General features: G+C 38.9%; 1 protein-coding gene across 6 annotated transcripts in view; it reads right to left on the bottom strand.

Annotated features, from left to right (window-relative positions):
* DNAH5 (dynein axonemal heavy chain 5) overlaps nucleotides 1-26,846 on the bottom strand; it is a 252,301-nt gene that overhangs the window by 73,748 nt on the left and 151,707 nt on the right. For 5 of the 6 annotated variants that reach the window (XM_079781314.1, XM_079781312.1, XM_079781311.1 and 2 more), the window contains 12 exons: nucleotides 25,876-26,010; nucleotides 24,955-25,062; nucleotides 22,380-22,533; nucleotides 19,446-19,592; nucleotides 18,151-18,392; nucleotides 15,716-15,892; nucleotides 15,142-15,343; nucleotides 14,171-14,313; nucleotides 13,365-13,499; nucleotides 1,833-1,955; nucleotides 1,428-1,641; nucleotides 56-279 (listed from right to left, as the gene is read on the bottom strand). In XM_079781314.1, coding sequence (XP_079637440.1) covers nucleotides 56-279; nucleotides 1,428-1,641; nucleotides 1,833-1,955; nucleotides 13,365-13,499; nucleotides 14,171-14,313; nucleotides 15,142-15,343; nucleotides 15,716-15,892; nucleotides 18,151-18,392; nucleotides 19,446-19,592; nucleotides 22,380-22,533; nucleotides 24,955-25,062; nucleotides 25,876-26,010 — 2,004 coding nt within the window. The remainder of the gene's footprint in view (nucleotides 1-55; nucleotides 280-1,427; nucleotides 1,642-1,832; nucleotides 1,956-13,364; nucleotides 13,500-14,170; nucleotides 14,314-15,141; nucleotides 15,344-15,715; nucleotides 15,893-18,150; nucleotides 18,393-19,445; nucleotides 19,593-22,379; nucleotides 22,534-24,954; nucleotides 25,063-25,875; nucleotides 26,011-26,846) is intronic. The other variant, XM_079781313.1, reaches the window with a different exon arrangement.

Here is a 26,846-nt window from a genome sequence, read left to right as displayed (position 1 = left end):
AGGGTGTATGGTGAATAACAATGTCATATGTCTTTCTTTCTTATGTATTACTTACATCTGGTTCCTTGATAACCTCTGAGGTGGTGTTCAGCATTCCCTGCCAGATCCTGGAAAGATCTCGAAGATTAAATACGTAATGGAATTTTGCAGGGGTGGGGAGCATTTTCATCTTCGTCATCTGCCACAGTCGGCGTGTCAGGGGAACCAATTTTGTCACTGAATCTCTCACTTCCTCTGAGAAACCCCTTTGGATACAGTAGTAGCCTGTCCCAATGACACCTGAAAGGGGAAAAGATGCTAAACATTTTGACTGACAGTCCAAACCAACTAAATTAAAATGAAAAACATTATAATGCAGAGTTTGCACAAATATAATTACACATTTTAATATACAACTACAAATTAAAGAAATTTACAGTATGTTCTCTTATCTTCAACACCTAAAAAGTAGATACAAGTTCAAGTACGTTAGCACTCAAATACTGAAAAGTTGATTAAGAAATACTACTACAACTCTAGCTAACTAATTCAATATTATTAAATGGGTAACTGATAAGTATATAAAGATGCCTTATAAAAGAGTTAAGAAAGAGGAAGATTTCATAGCTGCTCTAAGATTTCTCTGTTCTTTTGTTGTACTTTCATGCATTATAAAGTATTTTAATTTACCTTACATATAAAACTTTCCAGGTCCCACCCCCAAAAAAGATAATTAAAAATGGTAAAAGTCATACTTTCTGCTCCATTTTACTTTTCCCAAGTCTAGATAATTCACATGCCATTTGGTTTCCAAACCTTTGCCCGCTGCTGCAATTGAAGGCAGGTGCTGCCTAGGGTGCTAGGTTGACATTTTGGTCTGCCAGAAATTAATTAGGGAAATCCTAAGGAGTTTCTTCTCAGTATCAGGTTCAGAAATACATAATTAATAAAATGACATAACTTACACTCTTTTTCTGCAAAGAATAATTCCAAAATCGGTTATAAATCATTTTTATTACTCACTTAAATAATTATGATTATCTATTGGGCTTGTATTTCTTCAATAAAATTATTCCTGAAATACTACATATGTAATCAATCAATGATTTATTACTCTATAAATTATTCTGAAGATGAGACTATAATTAATCTCAGTGCAAAATTATTTCTTTGGCCAGAAACATTATATGGGTTGGTTGAAGTACCAGCTATATAAACTTTTCGCATGATTACTGTATCAATCTCGACTTCAAATATGTGTGTCCATGAGGAAATGATCTCATTATGTAAGTCCTTATATAAACAAAATACACTACTTGGGATTGATAAGGGCAACAGATTAAGGAGCCACCGAGTGCTCCTTCTGTGTGGACCTCTAGGAATATATTTCTCATTGGAACACAAGGAACTGCTCTTCCCTCCCCAAGCCCCATCAACACTCATCTTACCAAAGATCTTGTCCATGGAAGCATCCGAGGGCAACGTGCAGTTAAATATAGAGAACTGCCTCTTGAGTCTTTGGGGTATATCGTTGCGTCCACCCCCCGGATGGATCATGGCTGCCAAAAGCTGAATGTCCACAATGCTGGAAAACTCCCCAGGCTTCTCTAGGTTATAAAAACCACTCTGTTCCACCAGCTGCCGTACTATCTCATTAGTAACCTAGGAAAGACAACTTTCAGAATTAAAATGTCACTCCTTCATATGCTGCAACCTAACTTCTTGAATGCTTCAAATCAATGGACTTAATGGGAAGTCAGGAATTATATGTTGGAAAATCAGAAAAAATATTGATTCATCAAAGAATAAGTCAATGTTGAATTAAAGAAAGTGCACAATAAGACTCGACATACCTGGTCTCCCCACTCATTGATAACTGGCATATTCACATCATCGATAAAAACAGTCATCTTCTTTCCTGCTGGAGGGCCATATGTTGTACCCATGCGTTTATCTACATAACTCTCTATTGTCCTCTGTTAAACAAGAAAGCCAACGGAAACGTGTGTGAAAATATCCCCTAAAACATGGTCAATTGTTTTAAAAATTTAGGGACACTTGAATTGACAGGAATTACTCAGAAAAAAACAACCCGAACTCCCCTTAAATCTGGAATGCAGAGTGCAAAGTGCCTAAATTATCTTGATAATGTTTACAACCTTTGAAAACATGATTTATTTTAGGAGTAAATAAAATTCTAATCCATGTAAATTTTTAATGGGATGGGACTCTTCAGTCCATTTCTACAGATTTACTTTTGCCTCATAATGCCTATGTTGCTGACACTCTAACCCCCACCCCCCATTGTTCAAAGAGGCCAGCCTTTATAATGAGGGACAAAGGTAATCAGGGCTACTATCCAAGAAGCTTCTTAGGACTGGGCTCTGAGCTACTCAGCCTGCTGTGGGCAGAAGACGGCTCTCCCTCTATGAGGAGGCTGCCACCTGGCTTCTGTGGCCTGACACCATCCGACTCACTGCTTTGGGGCAGATGCACTCTGCATTGCTTCTCATCCCTTGAGACAAAATGAGAATAGCACCCACCCACCTCTGCTCTCTCATTTCCATATTCTGAGCTTAGGTGGCACAGGAGACTACTCTGTGCTCTATAAAAACACTTCCCTAGCAATATGAAAAAGAACCTTAAAACTGATGAAAGTACTAATGTAATGTTATGTGTCGATTACACTTCAACTAAAAAAAAAAACTGGTGGAAGGAGTGTTGAAAGGGGTAAGAGGGACATGGGACAAGGACCCCAGATTGTTGACCATGATGTTAGCATTTCCATGGCAGTACAATGTAGTTTGTAAATTAGTCAGTCATTTAAAATGTATGCACTGATTAACCAGAGCTAGCACCGCAAAGAAAACAGAAAGGGCTTTGTGGTTCCCATGCTCTAGCCAGGGGTCGGGAACCTTTTTCCTGCAAGGGCCATTTGGATATTTATGACATCATTCTCGGGCCATACAAAATTATCAACTTAAAAATTAGCCTGCTATAGTTGATCATTTAATTAAATCAGCCCTAATGCCTTGGCAGGGCCAGACCAAATTATTTTAAGGGCATTATATGGCCCGAGAGCCGGATGTTCCCCACCCCTGCTTTAGTAAAGGATGAAAGATTTATGGGATCTAAAGAGACACCAGAGTATATCCCACCCCTGCTTTAGAAGCTCAGTCTTAAAGACCTCATTTCAATCCTACCACTGTACAGATCCTTGATTTTAAGTCATATTAAAGATAATGCATAAATATAGGAGAAAGTGGAGGTATATTGACATAAAATGCATTCTCCTCCTATCCAAAAAAGCGTTCTCTTATTTCATGATGAGTAAACCAGTAAAAAATGACTTTAATATCCAAGGTACAAGCACAAAATAAGGCCATGATATAAGCAAAAATCTATGCATCTGTCCTTGGAAATGGTCACAGTTTGGTAATTTTAAACTTTAAGTTTCTATCCTCATTTTAACAAATAATAAATATCAAAAGATATGAAAAATTTTCACCGTTTTTATATAGAAAGGTATATAAATGTATCACAACTCATTCAATTGCAAAACAAATCTCTCATGACAACAGTGCAATGGCAAAAAGAATTTTATATTCCCTGACATAGAAGCAAACTCTTTGAAGTAATGAACTAGGCTAAATTTAGCTCTGCTTTCCAACGAATTTAAATGCATAAGGCAATTAATAATTTCCCAACACCTCCCTCTGGCACTAGAGCCTTCCAGGCATTCCCGGGTATATTTGTAAGAACACATAGGCACATAAAGATTTTATGTCTTGGGGTGGGGGGGCTTCTAAGAGCTAAAAGCCATAGGTGGACTAAGTGAGATAATATGAAGCAATAGCCACATACCTGCACTTTCTTCCCCTTATGACCTTAATTTCTTTGAAATAGCAGGAAATTATTAGTAATCTATATATATCATAAAAGAGCTAATTTGACAAAAAAAACAAAGTAGGGAGAACAAATAAATAGCTTATGAACCCAGAGTTGAGACTTCTTTCTGTTTTTAGAATTGCTGACCATTAAATAGTTACCTAATGAATTCTGAAGTTTGCTGGGACCTCCTGAAGGCCTGAAACACAGTAATTGTGTGTTTCACTCCCCACACACCTATTTGGGAATGTGTGGGGAAACCACAAACTTGGACTGGTATCTCCAACTAGACTTCCCCACCTGGATGATCCATCGCATAATAAAATCAACATATCTGAACATAAACACCTCTTATTCACCCAAAGTCTGCAGCCACTCCAGTGTGCTCATTTCAGGACTAGGCCTCAACTACCTACATGCCCTAGGTCAGTTATTTGTCTTTGTCATGGGGATTAATGTCACAATCACTTAAACTGCCTCCCTAGCCTCTTCCAGTCAGTACTGGAAACTTCTTTATAAGTCATATACATGTGTGATTTATAATTTCCTGTATCCCTAAAGAATTACTGATCATTTTTGTAGTAACCTACCACCCACATTCTCCCTGATCTCCTTGACTTCTGTTCCCACCTCTTCCATTGTTTTGGTGATATAAACCATGGTCCAGTTAATAAAAAGTTATATTAATCTACTTAATTACTGTCTGTCTCCTCCACCAGAATGTAAGGAGGTCAAGCACCTCATATCTTACTCATCGTTGCATCCTCAGTGCCTAGAAGAGTATCTGGCCCAATGTATTTATCAGTCAACATTTGATATACACATAAAGACAAGAAACCTGGAGTCATTTTTAACTTTTTTCTCTCTCTTCCACCCCTCTCCACCAACAATATCCACTCAACCTATCAGTTCTGCTTTCTAACCACAACTTGAATGCTTCTCTGTGCTGTTTCCATTCCTACCTTTTTTCTCCTGGTCCAGCCAACCTCCCTCCTGAGGAATTACTGCAGCCATCCCCTCTCCAGTCCTCTGAGCGCAGCCACATCTCTTCCATCTTGTTCTCCACCTCCACAGCCAGAATGAACTCTCCAAGCGGCAATGTAACCCTACTCAATACTCCAGTGGTTCCCCGTTAGTGATTTACAGGGACCTCCATAATGCTCCCTGCTTGCCATTCCAGTCTCATTTCTAAACACTCTTCAGTCTCTTTGTTCTGGCCCTTCAAGGTCATGATTCATTCAGATTCATTTAGCAATAAAAACATACCATAGACTGATGCTCATCTCACAGGCTGGTTTACAGTGTTCATTATAGAACCTTACTTACATATTCCTAGAGTACCCATTTCTAAGCAAGAGAAACCTCTCAGGATAAGCATTAGCCAAACACAACTTCTGAAATACTGATGTAGATGAATGTTCTTCCTTAAATGTTACTTCTCTCAACCCAGCTATTGATTTAAAAAAATTTGAACCTGGCCAGTGTGGCTCAGTGGTTGAATATTGAGCCATGAACTAAGAGGTCATCAGTTTGATTTGCGGTCAGGACACATGCCCTGGTTGCAGGCTCCATCTCCAGTAGGGGGTATGCAGGAAGCAGCTGATTAATGTTTCTATCTCTCTCTATCTCTCTCCCTTCTTCTCTCCCTAAAATCAATAAAAACATATTTTTTAAAATTTTTGAAATCTCTAGCAAGTGCCTGGATTATGGAAAGTTTATACTGTTCTCAGAGAATAAACAAAAAAAAAATTTTACTTTGAAATCTGGGAATGGTAGTCAGCATGACGTCATCTTAAGCAATTTACAGAACCAAACAAAGGACCCCGGTGTTGTTGTTTATCTCACACACAGATGGAAATCCAGGGTTATCCCAGTTATGACAGTGGTGCTTTAAGAAATAAAAACTAGATGGTTAGGGATCCAGATAGACTTAGGAATGGAGGTGAGGAAAGCTGCCCCTCGCCATTCTAAGCTAGCAGTCCTAAGGGCTGCTGGGGCAATTCAATTTTCTCAATTAATTTCTTAATAGATTATTCAGCCTCTATAATTCCTAAAATTAATATAACAGAAATATTAAATTCCCCCAGGTCATGGTCAATTCTTTCATCACATTGATTTCTGTAATCCCCTAAAGAAACTCATCCCCTCTTCCTCTGGGCTCTACAATACTTAGATTACACCATGAGTAGCACTTATCACATCAGCTATGCCTGATTGTGTACATGCCTACTCCAATCTGAGGGAGACGGAGTGCATTGGAAGGGGTACTGGCAGGGTCCCTCACAGCTGAGGAGGTTGTGCACTGCCCCATTCTTGGATTTACCATTCACATGATTGTCTCTGTGAATGGGACATAGCATAACGTGCATAACCGGCATGGCCTAATCAATAGCTCTGATTAGGTTTCAGTCAGAAAAAAAAGGATTCAACTGATACTTCTCCCACTTACTAACATTGTCATTTGATGTAAGTCACTTAGTATGTCTAAATCACAGCTCAGAAGTGGGAGTGTATATAATGATACATAAATCATACATATATATACATATGTGTATATAGGCATAAGAGTATTATCCACAAATGATCTAATATATATGAAAGCACTTAGTGACCTTAATGCATTATAAAAAAAGAGGTATTTTATTATTACTGTACGTATCTCTATATATCAGCACTTGAATCATTTCCCATACATTTTATATCTAATTATATTGAAATATAAAATATACTTAATTTTAGGCTTCCATTTATCTGCTACTAGTATTTAGCTAAAACATAAAAATGGAGAGTGTATTCTCTTTATTAAAAAATCTACTGCCTAGCTTTCTGGTGGTAATGACATCCCCACGTCAGCATGCCTCCTTCATCCCTCTCCAGAAGAGAGAAGACGAAGCACAAGAAGAAGCGCCTGGTACAGAGTCCAGTTCCTACTATCTGGATGTTAAATGCCCAGGATGCTGTGGAATCACCACCATCTTTAGCCATGCACAAATGGTAGTTGCATGTGTTGGTGCCCCACGTTCCTCTGTCAGCCAACAGGAGGAAAGGCAAGGTTTCCAGAGGATGCTCCCTCAGAAGGAAGCAGAGCCAAAGCACCTGAGTGGAGGTGAGTGGGGAACCATCCCAATAAATGCACCTTGGATACAAAATAAATCTACTGCCTATGTAAGATCTTCCCATTTTATTACAATTCATGCAAACCAAATGAAAATGGTCTTGCACTAGTCAGATTTAAAATGTACAATATAAGTAGTAAAATGATATCTCAAACAACATGAAAATGCAATAGTGCATAATTACAAGGTAAAAATAAAACAAATGCACTACTAAGTAATGAATCAACTATTTGAATATCAATGTGGATAAAGAAAAGCCATTAGAAGGAAGCACAGGGGTGAGCTGGGAAAGCACCGTGGAAGGCATGGAAACCGGGTTTCTCTCTCAGGTTTTGCCACCCACTATGTGAACTCGGGTACTTTAATCTCCCTCCACCTGAGTGCATTAATATTAACAGTAAAACCTGACATTTTTAGGAGACTTTGCCATGAAAAAATACTTTCACATAATTTCCCTCTGCAAAACAGTCTTCCAATTGTGTTTTGAGGAGTCAAAAGAATGTTCTGCCAATGCAGGGACCCCTGCAGGAAGCAAGGATGAGGCTAGAAGGGGTCTCAGGAGCCCAGCTCCAATTCCACCACGCAAATCCTTGGCTCCTTGTTTTGTAGCTTAGTCTTCTGCCTAAAATTGCATTTGAAAACACGGTTCTGAGTCTTGAAAAAAAAATATGGAATTTCCTTCCCAGCTCTTTGATTCTTATTTTTCTAAAAAAAAAAAAAAACCTATTGATATGCAAACCATTTATAATAATGTTACATTCAAAACACTTTATGATTATTTTTAGAAGAGATAAATTCAGAATTTAGAAATTCTCTTAAGAAACTTTCACTTTCTTCTTATCTTTCTGTATTGCTTAAATTTTGAAAGATATGTATGGATTACTCTTAAAAAATAGAAAAATACATTAAAACAATATTTGTTTGTGGAATAAATGAGAAATCTCTTTTTAAAGACCAACTGAGCCCTAACCGGTTTGGCTCAGTGGATAGAGCGTCGGCTTGTGGACTGAAAGGTCCCAGGTTCGATTCCTGTCAAGGGCATGTACCTTGGTTGCGGGCACATCCCCAGTAGGGAGTGTGCAGGAGGCAGCTGATCGATGTTTCTCTCTCATTGATGTTTCTAACTCTCTATCCCTCTCCCTTCCTCTCTGTAAAAAATCAATAAAATATATATATATTTAAAAGAAAAAAGACCAACTGAATTCTCTCCACCAAAGAATAGGGTGACCATATAATTTTTGCCCAAAGCACACACTTTTGATCATGGCAGGGCATGCCATTAATTATTAATCTCAGACAATGGAAGTAAACTAGACTGTCCCAGGCAAAGAGGGACATACAGCCAGTCCTTCTACTGATGAAAGGTAAGAGAGCGATAGCATGGGGAACACAAAGGAAACCCTGATGAAAGTAAATGTGTCCCTGAATAGACTGTGTGCTATCATGGCAACACAGGATGATTGGACAGTTCTATTTTCTCATCTAGAATTTCAACTTGGTTTGGATCCAGATAAGTGGGGGACACCGAGACAAATGCTCAGCTCCATCAGCCCTTGTTTAGCATAAAAGGCTGTAAATTACAGTGAGAATGTTAATTACAGCAGTTTGGCTAATCGAAAGCTTCCTAAAACTAATGACTCTAACTTAATCAAAAGCTTGGATGCTCAGCAGTCAAAACAGGCACTAAACAGAGTATATGATCCTGTGATGTTTCTGAACAGAAAACGAAAGAATTGTTGATACCACCTTCATACTGAAGGGCAGGAAGGAATTGATCTAAAGTAGTTGTGAATCAGAAAATCCTGCTTCATAATTCTTCTAATTATCACACTTCAATATGGTACCATTGTTAGAAGTGTATTATATAGTTTATGAATTTGCATATCAACAAAGGGGTTGCTTTCTAGATAATACATGCCTTTTTTCCAGAAAATTAATAAATATCTCATGTTAAAGAAACATATGCCAAGGTTACAGGTTCAATCCCCAGTCAGGGTACATATAAGAGACATCTTTACCACCTTAAAGGGGTAAATATACCAAGAGTTACTAACAAGGTCTTATTCTATACTAAAAAAATGTGGCTGGCTTCTCCCCGGGTCCTAGGAGAGAGCCTTTAAATCCATGGGATATCCTGAGTAACAGGAATGTCTTTGTAATTCAAAGTGGATCCCTCAAACCATTCATGTCAGAAAAACCATGTGAGGATCAGGCTTTGGAGTATGAGTTATCAGCTTATCTCCTTGGATGGGAGAAGGCTTGGAGATTGAGTTCCATCACTTACATAGCCAATGATTCAATCAACCATGCCTATGTAATGAAACCCAATAAAAACTCTGGATACTATACTTCAAGTGAGCTTTCCGGTTGGTGATATACACCATGTGGTTAGAGTAACACATTCTGGGGATACAGCAGGTTAGCATTTGAGACCCTCCCAAACTTTGTCCCATGTGTCTCTTCATTTGGCTGGTCCTGATTCATATCTTTTACGTTAAAACCATAACCCCTAGGCACAGCATTTTCCTAAACTCTGTGAGTCATTCTAGTGAATTATCAAAACTGAGAGGGTCATAGGGACCCCGGAATTTGTAGCCAGTTGTTCACAAGAGCTGGAGGGCTGGACCCCCTAAGCCTGAGGCTGCTATCTGAAGTGAGGGAGTCTTGTGGGAGCCTTAGCCCTTCATTGGTAAAGTCTTTAGTGACTCCAGGTAGTTTCTATCAGAATTGTACTGCAGCCCCAAAGATTTAATACAGTCTCAAAAAAAGGGAATAGCTAGACAATTAATTAGCCAACATAATGAAAAAAATCATGCTTTGATTTAATGTTTTAAAATCTGCATCCACAGTAGAATTACAATTATAACTTTTAAAGAGCATATACTCCTAAAGTAAAAGTAACAAAAGTTCTTTAAATATAGAACAATATCAAGGAATGTTTATAATGTTAGCATCTTGCCAGCCTAGGATACTTTAATGTGCTGTTCCCCAAACACAAAATACCACTGCTGGGTCCCTTCCACCCAGACCTTCCCTTTGAGAGGCCAGTAAGCCAGGACAGGTCACAGGTAAACAGGCAGGTAGCTGAACAAACTGGCAGAGCAATTTATAGAAGGTCACCGCCCTAGAGATAACATCTAGGCCCCAGCTGTATTTCAGCTCCAGACCCAGAAAAGCAGCAAATCCAGGTGAGTGAAACCAGGACCAGCTGCAATGACTAGTGACCTGACACTGGCCAATCAATGGAGACCACGACCCTAAAGGAGCACAACTAGAAAACTGATGACTATTCGGCTGAAACCCTCCTCTGAGACCTCCCTAAGAGTCCCTCCTACAAGAGAGACATAAAGGCCTCCAGACAAAGAACCCAGCATGCACTCTCCCTCTGAGGAGCAGCTCCCGCCATTCCTTTTCCCTTCTTCTTCCCTCTTTCCTTTCCTCACAGGCACGCATCTCCTAAACTCTGAAGGACTCCATGAGACTTGCAACCAGGGTAGCAATGGGCAGTGGCAGCTCGTTCCAGACTAAACCCTGACCCTATTCCCAAGGCCCCTTTTCTCTGACTTCCCAGAGAGTGAGGGCAGCCCAGCCTAGGCTCTCCTGTTGCCTCTTCTATGCTAAGCCCTTTCTTGTTTTACTGTCCCCAACATTTACTTTAATAAATGTTCCCTCATAGTCACCTGGACTCGTGTTGTGAAACTGTTCCTGAACAAAGTGAAGAACCCACACACTACAGGCCAGCCTAGGCAGACCCGCCAAGGGCCAGCCAGATCTCCTTTCTAGTTACACCATCACAACCCTGTGAAATGGTATTCATTTAATTGAAGGCTAGACAGTATTGAAAATGCCACCTCTAAAAGAGGAGCATTACATAGTTGGCGGTCTTACTTAGAAATTTAATCAATGGTCTTAGTTTATTGGAATTCTGCAGTCACCAATTACATTAAGTGAGAAAATGCAATGATTTAGCTATGCTCTTAATATTTTTCATTGCTCTTTGATATTTTCATTCTGATAACTAAAGAACAACAAAGTTAATCAAAAGCAAACTTCTTGGGATTTGGATTCTCCTAAAAGCTTCCCTTCCATTTTCAATGTATAAAATGTGTCCTTTTATTAATGCACTAGAGGCCCGATGCATGAAATTCATGCAAGAGTAGCTTAGCAGCCACAGCTTCCTGGATCCCTCCTTCGCAGTCACAGTGGCTGCCTCGATCCCACAGCCGCACCCCTGGCTTCATCCCAGAAGGGTGTCCAGAAGGACGTCCGGTCTAATTAGCATATTATGCTTTTATTATTATAGATTATTTGTTCTAATACAGATATGAGAGGTGATTTAAGAACAATTGAAGCATGAAATGACACTTAGGATTTCCTCTCATTTCAATGGGGTCTTAGATGGCTTAGGAACAGGAGGAAACAACCAACCAGCCACTGCAAATCCAGGTCATTCTTGGCAGCTTTATTGACAAAAGCAATGCAAATTTGGGGGGGGGGGGGGGTTCCTGTGACTCTTCAATATGATAGGGTAGCATCCTTAGTATAGGAGTCTACGATCTTATTCCTTGTTGCAATTGATAATGGGAGCTATTGCAAAATGTTAAGCCAGGGAACAACAGTAAAAGTGACAATATATGAACCGAAGATTAGAAGAAAAATAAAAGGTAGACTGTAAAAGAATTAGACTTGAACAAAGACCAGCTGGGGATTCCTTCATGCTGCTACCCTGGTGTGGAATCAAGAAGAAGTGGATTATGTAGAGGCAGACAGGGAGAATGAAGAAAAAGGAAAGGATGTGACAAGTATTTCCTTAGATACATTAGCTGCCCTTGATTCAAAAGAGATCCATCAAAGATGCCTCCAATGGATCCATTCTAAAGGCTAGAATAATGGTAACACCCACAGAAAAGCAGACAGTGAAATGGAGGGTCCTAGTGATTTGATTTGATTTGACTTGTGACTATAGCTTTAGAAAATCATCTTTTTCTCCCTCTCTCCACCTCATAGACCAAGACTTTCCTCCAATAATCATTAACCCCTGAGGCAGCAGAAGACAAAAGCCTAGACCTGACTAGTGGTCACTAGGTCTGGATCGCTGTCAAACTTAAGACAACATCTTGGCCTAAGTTATGTTTCAGCTCCTGAGTCCTAGGGTGGAATGTCCCCTAGCTACTTTTCCATGAAACCAGACAGAGGGAGGCCAGCACAGACCTCAGAGCTGCCCTCCAAAGCTGAAGAAATGATGTATCACCCTTACCTCACCTCCAGCCAGTCAGTTTCTAACACAACACAGAACCCCTAACCCACCCACCATATCTTGTGATTTGGCCCTATGTAATCTGTAATGTACACGTCATCAGGAAGTTGGGTCTTTAAGAGCACAAACTCACCCCCACTCTGGACTGGGCAATCTTCCTATATAATAAAGAGGTAATATGCAAATTGACCATCACTCCAACACACAAGATGGCTGCCCCCACATGGTCAAAGATGGCCGCCACAAGATGGCCAGCAGGGGAGGACAGTTAAGGGTGATCAGGCCTGCAGGAGAGGGCAGTTGGGGGTGACCAGGCTGGCAAGGGAGGGCAGTTAGGGGTGACCAGGCCAGCAGGAGAGGGCAGGTGGGGGCGACCAGGCTTGCAGGGGAGGACAAGGGCGACCAGGCTGGCAGGGGAGGGCAGTTGGGGCAATCGGGATGGCAGGGGAGCAGTTAGGCATTGATCAGGCTGGCAGGGAAGTGGTTAGGGGGTGATCAGGCTGGCAGGCAGAAGCAGTTAGGGGCAATCAGGCAGGCAAGCGGTTGGGAGCAAGCAGTTCTGGATTGTGAGAGGGATGTCTGACTGCCCTCGAGGGGTTCCAGATTGGAGAGGGTACAGGCTGGGTTGAGGGACACACACCCCCATGCATGAATTTCATGCATCGGGCCTCTAGTATAGTAATAAACTACTTCTTTCTTGACTGCAAACTCCTGCTCGCACATTTTTTTGGGCCAGTGCATGCCAGCACAGGGACTCAAAAACTGGAGTTTGGTAACAACAGTAAGGAGAGGAAGTAGGTTTCAGTGGAGGAATAAATATTTCTCTTAGTCCACTTTAGATTTGCAGGTTTTTCTACATAGATATTTTAAACAGGATCAAGGTTTTCGATACCTTATATAAGTTTTTCATTTCTCCATAATTTAAGATGTTTATATGTTTTAATCTAATTAGGGAGAAATTCTACTGCAGTTGAAGAACAGAGATAATGGAAGACATATGTAGGGATCTATCATGGCTATGGGGGTGGAGAAGCAGCTCAGCGGGCACAGCAGAATGGAAGAGAGATCAGAGCCTCCAGTTTATCACAAACCTGGGCTGCCAAGCAAACCCCAAGAGCCAGTACCTGAAACATGAGGGGGGTGGTTGCAGAAGAAAAGTTCAGACTCTTGGTCATGTGACTTTCAGGGTTGTATTTTGACATAAATCCTTTCATTATGACTGTCTTGGCTGTTCCTTGCTCACCAATTAACAGCACAGCCTACAATAGGGGTTGAGAAAGAAATCCAAGAAATACAATAAGATGATTGTCATGGGCTGAAATGGCAATGCCCCGCCTCCCCCAGATTCATAGTTTGAAGCTCTGGCCCCTGGTACCTCAGAATGTGACTATATATGGAGAAAAGGTCTTCAAAGAGATAATTAAGTTAAAATGGGGCCATTAAGGTGAGCCCTACTTCAATCTAACTGGCATCCTTATAAGAGGAGGAAATTTGGATACACAAAGAAACAGCAGGGATGCTCGCACACAGATAAAGGCCATGGGAGGACAGTAAGCCATCTGTGAGCCACGGAGAGAGGCTTCAGAAAGAAAGCTAAACCTGCTGACACATTGCCTTGGACTTCAAGCCTCCAGAACTGCGGGGGGGGGGGGGGGGGGGGGGGGAAGTATCTTGTTTAAGCCACCCAGCTCTTATGTCAGCCCTAGCAAAGTAATACAATAATCCAAAGAGATGGATTTCTCTTTGAAAAACAAGTCAAAATTCACTTTCTCTCATAAGAAATAATTAGTTATGAATGAGAGCTATTCAATGCTAACATTGTTATTGGAGAATAATAAAAGAAGCATATTAATTGGGGTAATATTTAGATTCGCGTTCTCAAGTGACATTTTTAAATATGCGACTTTTAATAAAAGTTAAAGAGCCATACCTTGCCCTGTTTAGCGATGGTTTTAATTAGGAAGTCAGTCCTCACATTGTCAACATTCGGCACCAGGATGGAGCCATATTCCGGGGTGGCGTTAGGTGGATACTCATATTCCTCGGTACAGGTGTTCCAGTGCATCCACTTACCTGAGGTAAACAGAACATGCACCTCGCCATAGTCATTCCTATTAATAATTTAACTGACTGTAATGAGCAGACATCCTTGACATTTCATGAAGACATCTTCCAAAAACTCCCCATAAAATAAAGATCATTAACATCGGAGAGATCTAAGTACTATTCAAGTACGTGTTAGCTGAGTCAGAATTTCCCTAGGAACTATTCCAAATTCGTACTATTAAGAAATATTTCAAAGATCCTAAAATTTTCTTTTAAATACATAGGTTTTAAATAACATCAAGTGTGTATAAACATACAGAACACTGTGACAGTAGTATGTACATAAAATCATTTTCAAATGTTTAATCTCACAAACTTTTCATTACTCACTTCCTTAATTGTAAGACCAAAAATATAAGCCCCTAGGATGCCATATATCAATATTGCATATACTGTATATGTGCATTTCATATCTGTATATGTATGTACTTTATATATATGTATGCACATACAAATACTTAAAGTATAGGTATATATATATATATATATATATATATATATATATATACACACATATATGTATAGGTACACACATATTTGGTAAAAATATACTTCACACTTCGTAATTTTTATATAAATTACTGATTGTATCATATGAATAGCTAATATGGATCTGATTTGGGTTTTAAATTTTGTTTTTAATTCATTAAAAGTTCAGTATACGATACTTGAAAAAGAAACAATTAGCTTTCTTCACACATGAAAATTTCCATTCTAATTTTACATGCAGGAGTTGTGCCATATATATAAAACTGTTCTCGTGTGCTACATATACATGGAAGTGAGCATCCTCACCATCGGACGTGACATAATAGTCAAACATGGTGTCGGCGGTCCCGGAGAGAGGCGGCAGGTCCAAGGCCAGCGTCTCCTGGGACCGCAGCCAGTGCTCCAGCCGGCGCCGACCCCCCAGCTCCAGCGGGGCCCCCACGCTCCACATCAGGGAGAAGACGTACAGCCTTTCCAGGTGCCCCGGCGTGACCTCCACACCCTGTTCCTGAACCGAAAGAACAAAATGTAATTACGTAACTCTCAAACCCAAACTTTGCTTTGAGGTTGTAAGGAAAATAGCCAAGATATAAAAGGGTCAAAAGTTTTCCCCCAAAACAAGAACAAGGGAAAGATGAGTAAGACTGGGAAACCAAGGCAAGACTGATCTAAAGGAAAACCAACTGGTTTGCAAACCTGACAACTAAATTACAAAACCATGGCTTGCTTTATGGGGGAAAAAAAAGAAAAAATGTGCAGGCCCATGTTTGAAACATCTCTCCTCCCCACAGCTCTAACAAAAGCAATTTCAAATATTGCCCTCGGCACAGTATGACTCCGCCAATGAGAGAGAAATTCTCCAGAAAACCGAGCCACTTACCTTCGGAGGGATCAGACCTTGCAGCATGTTAATGCTCTGCATGATGACAAAGGCCTCGAGCATCTCCATCTTGTATTCTAAGTTCTGAATACTGAAGCGATACAGGGTGGGAAAAGATTTGGTGTACAGCTGTCGAAGAATTTCAGCTTCTTGAGGTGAGCGTTTTTTAAGAAAGCCCTGTCCATTTACAAATTAATGCATGAATTAGATTTATTAGCACACCAGAGAAATGGTCATGTTGGAACAAAAGCTTTTAAAATATCAATTAATAACAGTATCTAATGATTATAACACACTTATGATGGGCCAGGCCTTGATATAAATGCTTTCATGTACTAACTCGTTAAATGCTCAAAACAATTCTATGAGGTAAGAGTTGTTATTATCCTTCTTTTACATATGAGGAAACTGGAGTCCAGGGAATTTAAGTAACATGCCCAGGATCCCATAGCTGGTAGGTGACAAAGCCAGAATTCAAACCCGGAATCTGGCTCCAGCATCCACACAGTCACCTACTTCACTACACATATGCTCAATTTGTGAATCCAATATGGAGAAAAAGTCTTCAGCTCTTGATTAAAATGTGCTAGAAAAAAATAAGGGGGCAATATATGGAAATGATTTTTTAAAACAAAGCAGAATAAAAGATCAACAAAGGAAATCCATACCCAGATTTTGCAAAATGGAAAACAAAGACTTTCACCAATAGTTTAATTAATAACCAATGTAGAAAAATGTCAAAGAATTCTCAAGAAATTAGAGAATTTAGTCATCTGTGGAACCCAATATTAGGAAAGCACATGTGATTCATAACAAAAAATAGCATTTAACACAAAACAGTATTTTCTTAAGGGGAAGAAAGTTCCTTTGGCATGAAGACATCAGCTCATTCTTAAAGAATCCAAACAGAAGCAATATAATGTTGGTTCCAAATATTTCATCAACTCATGAAACGAAAACAAGACAGCACTTTTGAGTTGATGGGACCAAAAACATCAACTACGGGGCCAGTAATCAGCTTGGTTCCCTGGAGCTGAGATTCCCATGAACACCCTCCCCATTGCTCTGCCCTCTCATAACTCCCTCAGAGCAGCCTTGCACTGCTCCCTGATCGTTGTGAGTCTTGCTTCTTCCCACTCATTTGTAGGAAGAAACGGCATTAGTTAAAAGCATATAAAAATATTACGTACGTCTACCATCAATGTAAATGCCCAATTCAGCCTCAACATTGACAAGATATAATAGAAGCTTATTTCATAAATAGCAATATTTATTAGCTAGTAGCATAAAATTATTTTTAAAGCCTTTGTGAATTGGTAGTATTTGGGGGAAATCGCATAAACACACTTTGACTTGGAATTTGCTGTATCTGTAGTTACCAAGCCTGGGGGTTGGGGGGTGACCCAATCATCGTGTTATAAGAACTGTCATTGGTGATTATTTTTGCAAAACCAGGGTTGAGAACACTTGCTCTGTATTCTCCTTAAAGGATGGATAACGTATTTGTGAAATCTGAAACCTTTAGAAGAATTTTTAGTGACATAACCAATGTCAGTATCATTTTGCTATATAATCTCCTCCTTCACATCTTCATACTTTACTGGATATAAACCCTTTCAAAACTCAGAGATGTGTAAATTCTGAAAATGCATTATGATAAGTCAGGATATACCCATACACAAACAGAAGCACAAAAATTTATGGCAATATAAAATAAACATCTACTTTATCCAAATTATGAATTCATAAGTTTTCTATCCAAATCATCTCCAAAACATGTATGTAACTGAAAATAATCTGACTAACGATGTCAAAAAAGGTTTTATAGATGGCTTATCTAATAAGCATTCTGCCTTAAACTATAGTATCTATTTAATTATAATCTAATTATAAGTAATATACTCTAGGATATATTGGTAGTAATAAAATAGTATCCCTTATCATGCATTAAAGAGAAATTATCTGAAATACTATTTCCAAGTAAAACTTAAAATATTATAATCCTGAGTCTAATAAAAATCCCTTCTATGCAATTTTAATAAATTGTCTTCTTCAAGTTAATATTCTAAGATGGCTGCTCCCAAACTTTATGCGAATGAATACCTTTTAAAAATGTCATGAATCCCCAAAGTGAAAAAATTTAATTTTATTTATTCAGTCACTGTTCAGTGGGGTTATTGATTCACCTGAGCCTTGCAATTACTCCTCAACCCAATGGTTGGAAATCACAGATCTCCCATGATTAGAAGAGCAGTGAAGAAACCTGTAAGGGGCAATCAGGGTTTGCATGTCCCAGAGCATTCAAGGATCTCCCATAAACAGTGGCATTAAAGTGCAATTACACCCTGCGGGTCTGCAGAAAAATCAGCAGGCACTCTACCCGAACACTAAAGGATCTGCTTCCTCTTTACACAAAAGAAAGACTCCAATCATACCTCCAGAATAGGACTCCAGTCCAGGATAGAAGAACTCATGAAAACCATTCCATTCCTTGAGACGGTAGCAGGAGAAGCATTGTCAATGTTATGAGGCTCAAAAACAATCTTGCAGTTTGGAGCCATGGGAATCCGATCGCCATTGGCAAGCGTTAGAGTTTTGTTATCATCCAAAACAGAATTCAGATTTTCAATCCAGATGGCATCGACTGGACCATCAAGAACTATCCAGATATGGTCCCCTAGAATATACAAGTAAAGGTGTGTGGGGGAGGGGGGGTTGCATACATACACAAGTGTAGCCCTTAATGAGCTTCTTTAAACAGCATTCAAACACCTAAACTGAATAGTTTGTGCCTGGCTGGTGTGGTTCAGTTGGTTGAGTGTCAACCCGTGCACCTGGTTCAATTCCAGGCCCAGGGCACATGCCTGGCTTTCAGACTCAATCCCCAGTAAGGGGGGGTGCAGGAGGCAGTCAATCGATGGATGTTTCTATCTCTTCCTCCCCCTTCCTCACTCTCTAAAACCAATAAAAACATATTGTAATTATACATATATAATCTGAATAATTTATTAATTCAGTATAGACTTCATTTTGTATATATACAATTTTCTTTCCAAAGAAGCCCACTTCCTCCAGTGATTTTATTGGAGAATCAGGTTTTTGTTAATAGGCTGTACTTAACTAAGAACAACATTTTTAAAATACTCAGTGAAAATAGTTATGGTAAAATCACTTTATTAAATACTATCAATTTTCCTTAATATCTTTTTCTATCTCTTTTATTCTAAGATATCAGAGGAATACAAGAACATTTTTTTCAAAAGGAAAATAATTCCCTTCTTAACCAAAAAACAAGGGGGAGAAGGCATGAAAGAGGTTTTAAATACACTAGTCAATAATTTTAGTATTTCAACATTCACAGATATTATACGGATTTATGACTTCTTAGTCTTGACTAAGATATTATATGGAGAATACAGTTTTTCTACTAATTTTAAAGAGCCACCAAGGATTTTACTTAGAAGTACATGTCAAAAAATAGTATTATAGCCGAGACCGGTTTGGCTCGGTGGATGGAGCGTCGGCCTGTGGACTCAAGGGTCCCGGGTTCGATTCCGGTCAGGGGCATGTACCTTGGTTGCGGGAACATCCCCAGTGGGGGGGGTGCAGGAGGCAGCTGATCGATGTTTCTCTCTCATCGATGTTTCTGACTCTCTATCCCTCTCTCTTCCTCTCTGTAAAAAATCAATAAAATATATATAAAAAAATAGTATTGTAATTCATCTTCTACCTTTCTTAGCCCTCAATGTTTTCCTCCAAAGAGTAGAAAATATCCCATCAGTCCAGTCATTCGTGGCCACGTCGAGCCGACCAAACATCTGTGGGGCCGTAATCGCTTTGGGATTCATCCTCATTTCCCGGTGTGGTTTTCCACAATCTAGACCAAGTAAATCCAAATTTTAAACAACTCAGGTGTAGAGTGAACCATCATTATGCAACATTGCATTAATTTGCAGTGTAGAGTCAGCAGGTGTTCAAAATATGAAAATCCAAAATTGCATTGAAAATATGTCTTACTGCATTTCCAAGTTGTCATAATTAGCCTCATATTTTATTGATTAAATTGCATTTGTTTTTACCTTCTGTAAAAGAAAACTGCATATTACATAAGAGGAGAAAAAGGATATCATGTTGGAATTGACAAAGAAATTAATGTAATCTGGAAATTCTTCAAATTTCACAGCTCAAAAACCTTTTGGCTTATGGTGTACTAGATTACATCTTATATGTGACATATCACCTAAAAGTGGCTTCTATATCTACATTACCAGCTTTGATTTGCTGGGATGTGTTCTTGCTCATTTAGAAAAAATAAGCTAAACTAATATGTTGCAGGAATCAAAAACTTTCTTTTGTGGCCAACCTCAAAAAAGGTATTTGAATCTTTCAAACCCTAAAACTACTCTTAAATGTGCTAGATTCTATACATAAGGGACTTTGGTTGATAAGCAGAAAAGTGACAAAGTTTAAAGTATAAAACCATAAAAATAGATACTAAAATATTGCACACTGTGGTTGACACAGGCACACATACAGTACACACATGTGCACATTTGAAAGGGTGTTACATTAAAACCTACTTAGAAAATTAGACCAGAGTTCTCTTTTTTCAAAAATCACAAAAAGAATCAACTGTTCCCTGGGTATATCATAGTCTGCTTCCTGCATAGTCTTCCTTGCACTAAGAATGCCTCATATCCACCTGCTACCCAGCCTTCCAGCCTCAGATGCAGTAGCACCTGCTCTTTAAGCCCTTCCATAATTCCTTGGAAAAGATTCTGCTGTCCTTCACCTCTGCTCACAAAGTAATTATCCAAACTTTCCTCATAGTGATTCCAAGTTGACTTTTAGGAATCTGTGCCTATGTCTGTAACTCGTTACACGGTAAGCTCCTTGAAGACATGTCCACTTTTTTTTCATACCTGTTCTCCCATTTCTAGTGCAGAACCTCGCAAAACCTCCAAGTATTTTTTAATGAAAAAATAATGGGAAATAAGGGAACAAATAACATACATGGGTCTTGCACTTCTTCAGTAGAAGGTCAGCCCAATTATCTTCTCAATCTTTTGGATAATTACAGTTTTCAGCAAGAAACAATGTTTTACTTAAGATAACAAATGTTTGGCCTACCTATTAAAACTAAGAACAGGATAATAAACAGGAAATACTAAAACCAAGTACAAGTTAATAGACAGCAAATAGTCTAATGATTAATTCAACTTTGCAAAGAGCTTTTCCAACATCAGGGATGCCATACGAATTATCCAAACACATTATACATAATGTATCTGTACGGTTTAATATTTAGTGCTCATTTTGTTCATGTCATTGTACCAGGTGCACTTGTAGTTAACAGAAGGCAGTTTTATAACAACAACAAATGTATTGAGCATAATTTGAAAGGGAGAACACATCATTTTAAAGCTATGTGAAAATCCCAGCTATTATCAGCACACTGAAAACCACGTGATAAGTCCTGCAGGTGTGAGCTCCGTTTTGGTGGAGTTAGGTGCTAGCTGAGAGCATAGTCCTGTCTCCGTGTGAAAACCCCATAGATAGAACTTTGATGCACAGAATTACTTCATCCCACAGCTGAGAAAACTGAGACTAAATCTAATGTGTGCAGGACCCTAGAATAGATACAGGCAATTCCCAGCAACCAGCAACTCAGTATCAGCGCACTGGGGTTCCAACCAGCACCTTTCCCTGTGGGACCTTGTATGATGCATTCCCACAACCAAAGTTCTGTGAAATTTTGGAATTCAACTCTGGCACAGCTAAGGGCTGCTGATACTCTTAGGTAGAGAATCATCAATGTCTAATCAGAACCAGAGAATACAAGAATAATCATGACCATTATCCCCAGGTGACCTCAGGCTAGGGACTTCGATGTGAAGCTTAGGGATATCTAGAAATTAAGTGCATTTGTTTAACTTCCCCAGAAAAATACTTTCTTCCAGGTGGAAAATTAATTTATATGTATAGTTAACATATGCCGTGGGAATTTAAATCTTGCTTGGATCAATTAGCCTATGGTAAATTGTTTTCATTATATGTCGTTTTGCTTAAAGTCAGTTTCCAAGTGAGGACTGACTGCATGTGGAACCTAAAAAAGACAAACTCACAGAAACACAGAGTGGTGATTCCTAGGAGTTGGGGTGGGGGGTGGAAGTGAGAAGATATTAGTCAAAGGTATAAACTTCCAGTTATTAGATTAACAAATTTGGGAATCTGACGTACAGCCTAGTGATTACAGCTAATAATATTGCATCATATACTTGAATGCTGCTACGAGAGTAGATCTTAAATGTTCTCACCACAAAAAAAGAAATGGTAACTATGTATGTGATGGAGCTGTTAGCTAATACTATGGTGTTAATCATTTTGCAATTTATAAATGAATCAAATCAACACTTTGTACACCTTAAGCTTACACAATGGTATGTGTCAATTATATCTCAGTAAAGATGGAAAGAAATGTTTCCCCCTGGTAGTCCATTAATGTAATATGTTCTCTCTAAAATGTACCCAATTATCAGTAAAGCAGCATTCTATCCTGTAAAACTATATTCATGTATCTACCTTTGTTTCCTCTTGGGGCATTCCAATGTGCCACAACTATTTAAATGTGTCACCCAGAGCAATGCAGCATGGCTGCCCGTACCTGTCATGGCTTTCATCAAGGTGTGGATGCAGGTGGTTTTCCCTGCTCCGCTAGGCCCCAGGGTCATCATTCCATGCCGCACTCTCTGTGTTTCAAACAGCTGGATGACTTTCAGTTTCCAAGGAGGATGGCTGATTAAACCAGCTTCTTCCACCTGAAAACATAACAACACCCCTACAGTGAGCCACATCAACAGCAAGCCGGGCTGCCAATGTGCTCAAATTAAGCATAGAGCATGGCATGGGGGGTAGAGGAATGGGGAGCTACTGTTTATTAAGCATGGAGTTTCATTCTAGGAAATGAAAAAAGTTCTGGAGATGGATGGTGGTGATGTTTACACAATAATGAGACTGTACTTAATACCATTAAACTGTCCACTTAAAATGGCAAAAATGGTAAATTTTGTATTACATATTTTATCACAATAAAAATATATATTGCATAAAAGAATATATGTACACAGACAAAAAGCAGGCTGAACATAATCCAATGTTATAGCAAGCTAATAAGAAACATCTGCATTTGTCTTTGGGAATTGGATGCATTTATATTAACATTTTATTAAATGTGCATCTTAAGAGCAACTAAAGAATAAAGACTCAAGTATGAAATGTATTTTAAATGTTTAATTTAAAAGATAACATTTAATTATTGGAAAAATTTCCAGCACACCAGGCTGACTGAAATTCCATATAAACATCAAGCTCTTTGTAAGTCCACTGGGTAGTTTTTATCTATCAAATACATATATGGAAGTTACCCTGTGCCAAACTATCCTAAGTTTAATCTTCATAACAATAATATGAGATTGGTACTATGGATATCTTCATTGTACAGATAAGGAAACTGAGGCACAGAGCAATGAAGTAACTTGTAAAGTTATGAGGTGGGCATTTGAGCCCAAGAAATTCAGCTCCATGGCCCATGCTTTTAACTAGAATGCTATGCTTAAATGAACTATAAATAATGCTTTTATTTTTACTTAAGTAATTTGATTAATAATAATGTGTCACTTTACACTATGTATATACTCCAGATTTTTCACATGCTACAAAGTTCTAATACAATTCACCTTACAAATTACTTTATACTTAGCTTTTTAGGTAATGGTACAGTAAGTTAGGCCATTTGATAAAGAAACCATTTGCAAAATGAAATTCATTCTTACCTGATAAAAAAAGATTAAAACTTTTATATATTGATTTTTAAAGCAAAATATCTATTTAATGCTACCATATTTCACTTTTATTACAAATATCTTCAAGGAATTAAAATGTATTTTATAAATATGAGCTAATCACCATTTCTATGAAATTTTCCCCCCAGCTCTTCTTCCTGGGAAAGGAAATTGAGGCACAAGGTTTACATAATTCATTTCCATTCTTAGGAAACTATAAAAAGTTAAAACTGTACCAAGTATCATGGGAAATCTAGACACCTAATGATATACACTGAGTGGCCAGATTATTATTATGATCTCTGAACGCATAATAATCTGGCCACTCAGTGTGTATGTGTGTATGTGTGTGTGTGTGTGTGTGTGTGTGTGTGTGTGTATATATATACATATATATATATATATATAAATGTGTATATATATATATACAAATGTGTATATATATATAAATGTATATATATATATATATATATATATATATATATATATATATATATAAATGTGTGTGTGTGTGTGTGTATGTGTGTGTATATATATATATATTAGAAGCCCGGTGCATGAATTCGTGCATGAGTGGGGTCTGGCCAGCCTGGCCAGGGGGAGGGGACATGGGTGGTTGGCCGGCCTGCCTGCTGGTCGAACTCCTGGTTGAGGGGACAATTTGCATATTAGCCTTTTATTATATAGGATATATACTGAGTGGCCAGATTATTAAGCGTTCAGAGATCATAATAATCTGGCCACTCAGTGTAGATACGTAGCAGACTCCCCCACAGCCCCAGGAAGGAATCACAAGTGATTGTGGAAGAGAAAGATGATATCTGAGGGACCACATGAGATCATTGCATCTGACACTGACAGAGCCACCCAGCATGGGCAAGGCAGCAGCCCAGCCCTGCCAGCCCCTGCTGGCCCATCGCATCTCATTTTGGAATCTGGTTTCCATCAGTAACAGGGCCGCTAGCACGTGGCCACTGGACGTGAGGTTGTGCAACGGCAGGAAGAGCTCTATCCTGGGGTGCAACAGCCTCTCTTAAACAGTCGTCACATCCAACCAGGTCCTAGGCCAACAAATAAAATTTAAACATTCTGAGGTTTGTTTTACTCCATTCCCTGAAAATATAATCAAGTAATCCTTGTACGTGAACAGCAGAAATCGCTATTGTGCAAATTATATAGCAATTTTTATTGAAATTGAATGTATTTGTTCTATATGTTACTATATTCATTAGCAATAATATATTAAAATATACTCTGATCACATACACACAAAAACAGCAGTCACAGCCCCGGGTGTTGTTCTTGGAACCCACAGATTTGGGCCGCACTAGCTCCACCTGATTCCCTGAAATCCAGGTGAGACAGACTGGGTATTTGATGCCTTGTGAAATGTATTACCTGTCTATCAATTGCCACCTCCAGTTCAGGGTAGCCTGCCTTGTCCAGAAGAATATTTGGGAAGAGATCTTCAATCAAACTCAAAAATAAGGGTTCATCCTCATCAACCTCAAAAAGAAAAGAAAGGGAAATCAGACCCATGATTTTGGCATAATCATAGCAATGACCAGGTAAACTGATGGTGCCTGACCCTGCCCAGATCATTTTATCATATACCATTAATAATATCACCTTCTTTGAAGTTAAGAGATGTTTCCCATATGTTAAAAATTATTTTTAGAAAAGGAAGGAGAGGAAAGGGTGAAAGAAGAGTAAAAATGGAAGAAAATAGAAGGAAATTAAATACTGTCTACATGACAACTTTCCTATGAAATAATCAGCTTGGGGCTGATTTAAATTTAAATTAAAAAGAATTTTTAATGAGAGAGAGTAGCAAATTAATGAATTATAATTTGGTTCATACTTTTATTTTAAAATTTAAAAATATATCATTCTGTCACCTGTACATAGATCCACTGATATTGGAAAACTGAATATCAGTCTCTACCATGAAATGAAATGTACACAATTATTACACATTTGTAAAATTTAGCTACAATTTTCTGCCAGGCTCTACAGACTTTAAGGAAAGTGAGATTTTAGCTTTAAAACACAAAATGACTCAAAGTATTTGAAAACATAACCTGTGGATTTTTTTTAAATCCATTTAAATTCTATTGGAATAGGCATATGTTAGCTTAGACATGAGTTAGTACAAAAAAGAACTGAAAAGTATACTTTGAAGTTGTGCTCTCTAGCACTTTATCTGATAATTAGGCATTTTTAATTGAGCATATGAAATAAATATTTCTACATCTCGTTTGTGCTTAGTTAGTTGAACTGATATTTAAGTGAGCGGAACGTTCCATCTGTGAACCGTACCAGTTTGGAAAGATTCATGTCTCGGAGGACGCGCATGACAATCGTGGACTCCGTATCTGTGGGGTTGGCTCTTTTTGCTGCTCCCAATGTTCGCAGAACTGACAGAATGTTGCGCAGACCAAAATCATAATGTACCTGAAAATTGTAAGGTACGCCAGGCTTATTTTCAATATGAACTTACACATGGAAGCTGTACCAATCTGACCACATAATGAATAAAATGCTGATGTGCCTTTAGAAAATGTGTACAGTTAGCAGAGCAATATATTTTTATCAATATATTTTTGACCAAACAGAGAATACCCAAGAGTCCTTTCCTGTACCATCATTAATTTAAGCCCTTAGATCAGAATTAATAGCTATATCTTGACAGGGAGAAAGGCATAAATTTCTTCTTAGAGTACACACATCCCCTTGAGCTTCTTCTTAATCAATCATCCATAAGAATATGTCCTCATATCTCTAAAGCTAAAATTCTGAACCAGAATTAAACTGAGACCTCAGTCATGACCATCATATGCATTGATAAGTAAACAGGCGGGGGTATTAAAAAGAAAGTAAAGTAGCTACATCCCAGGATTACCTAGAGAGGGGAAGAATAAGAACAAATTAGAAGCTAAGCCCCCAGCTTTATTATTGCCTTAATATATATTTTAAAAACTCAATCATGCCAAATTTTAGCACATATCTCTAATAATAAAAGCATAATATGCTAATTAGACCAGACAGCCAAATGTCCTTCCGGATGTCCTTCTGGATAAAGCTGCTGCAGCTGCGGTGGCTGTGAGGGCCAAGGGGAGGCAGCAGCGGAGGGGTGATGGGGGCAGCGCCTTCCCCTGATTGGCCTAGTAGCCTCCAGCAGAGGGAGGCCAGAGTGTGGCTTAGGCCTAAGCCATCAGTAGGACATCCCCTGTGGGTTCCCGGACTGTGAGAGGGGGCAGGCCAGGCTGAGGGCCCCTCCCCGCCAGTGC

This window comes from Cnephaeus nilssonii (genome assembly GCF_951640355.1).
Source record: "Cnephaeus nilssonii genome assembly, chromosome: 2".
Taxonomy (NCBI): domain Eukaryota; kingdom Metazoa; phylum Chordata; class Mammalia; order Chiroptera; family Vespertilionidae; genus Cnephaeus; species Cnephaeus nilssonii.
The sequence above is the reverse complement of the archived record's forward strand: the minus strand, read 5'-3'. Positions and strand labels throughout refer to the sequence as shown.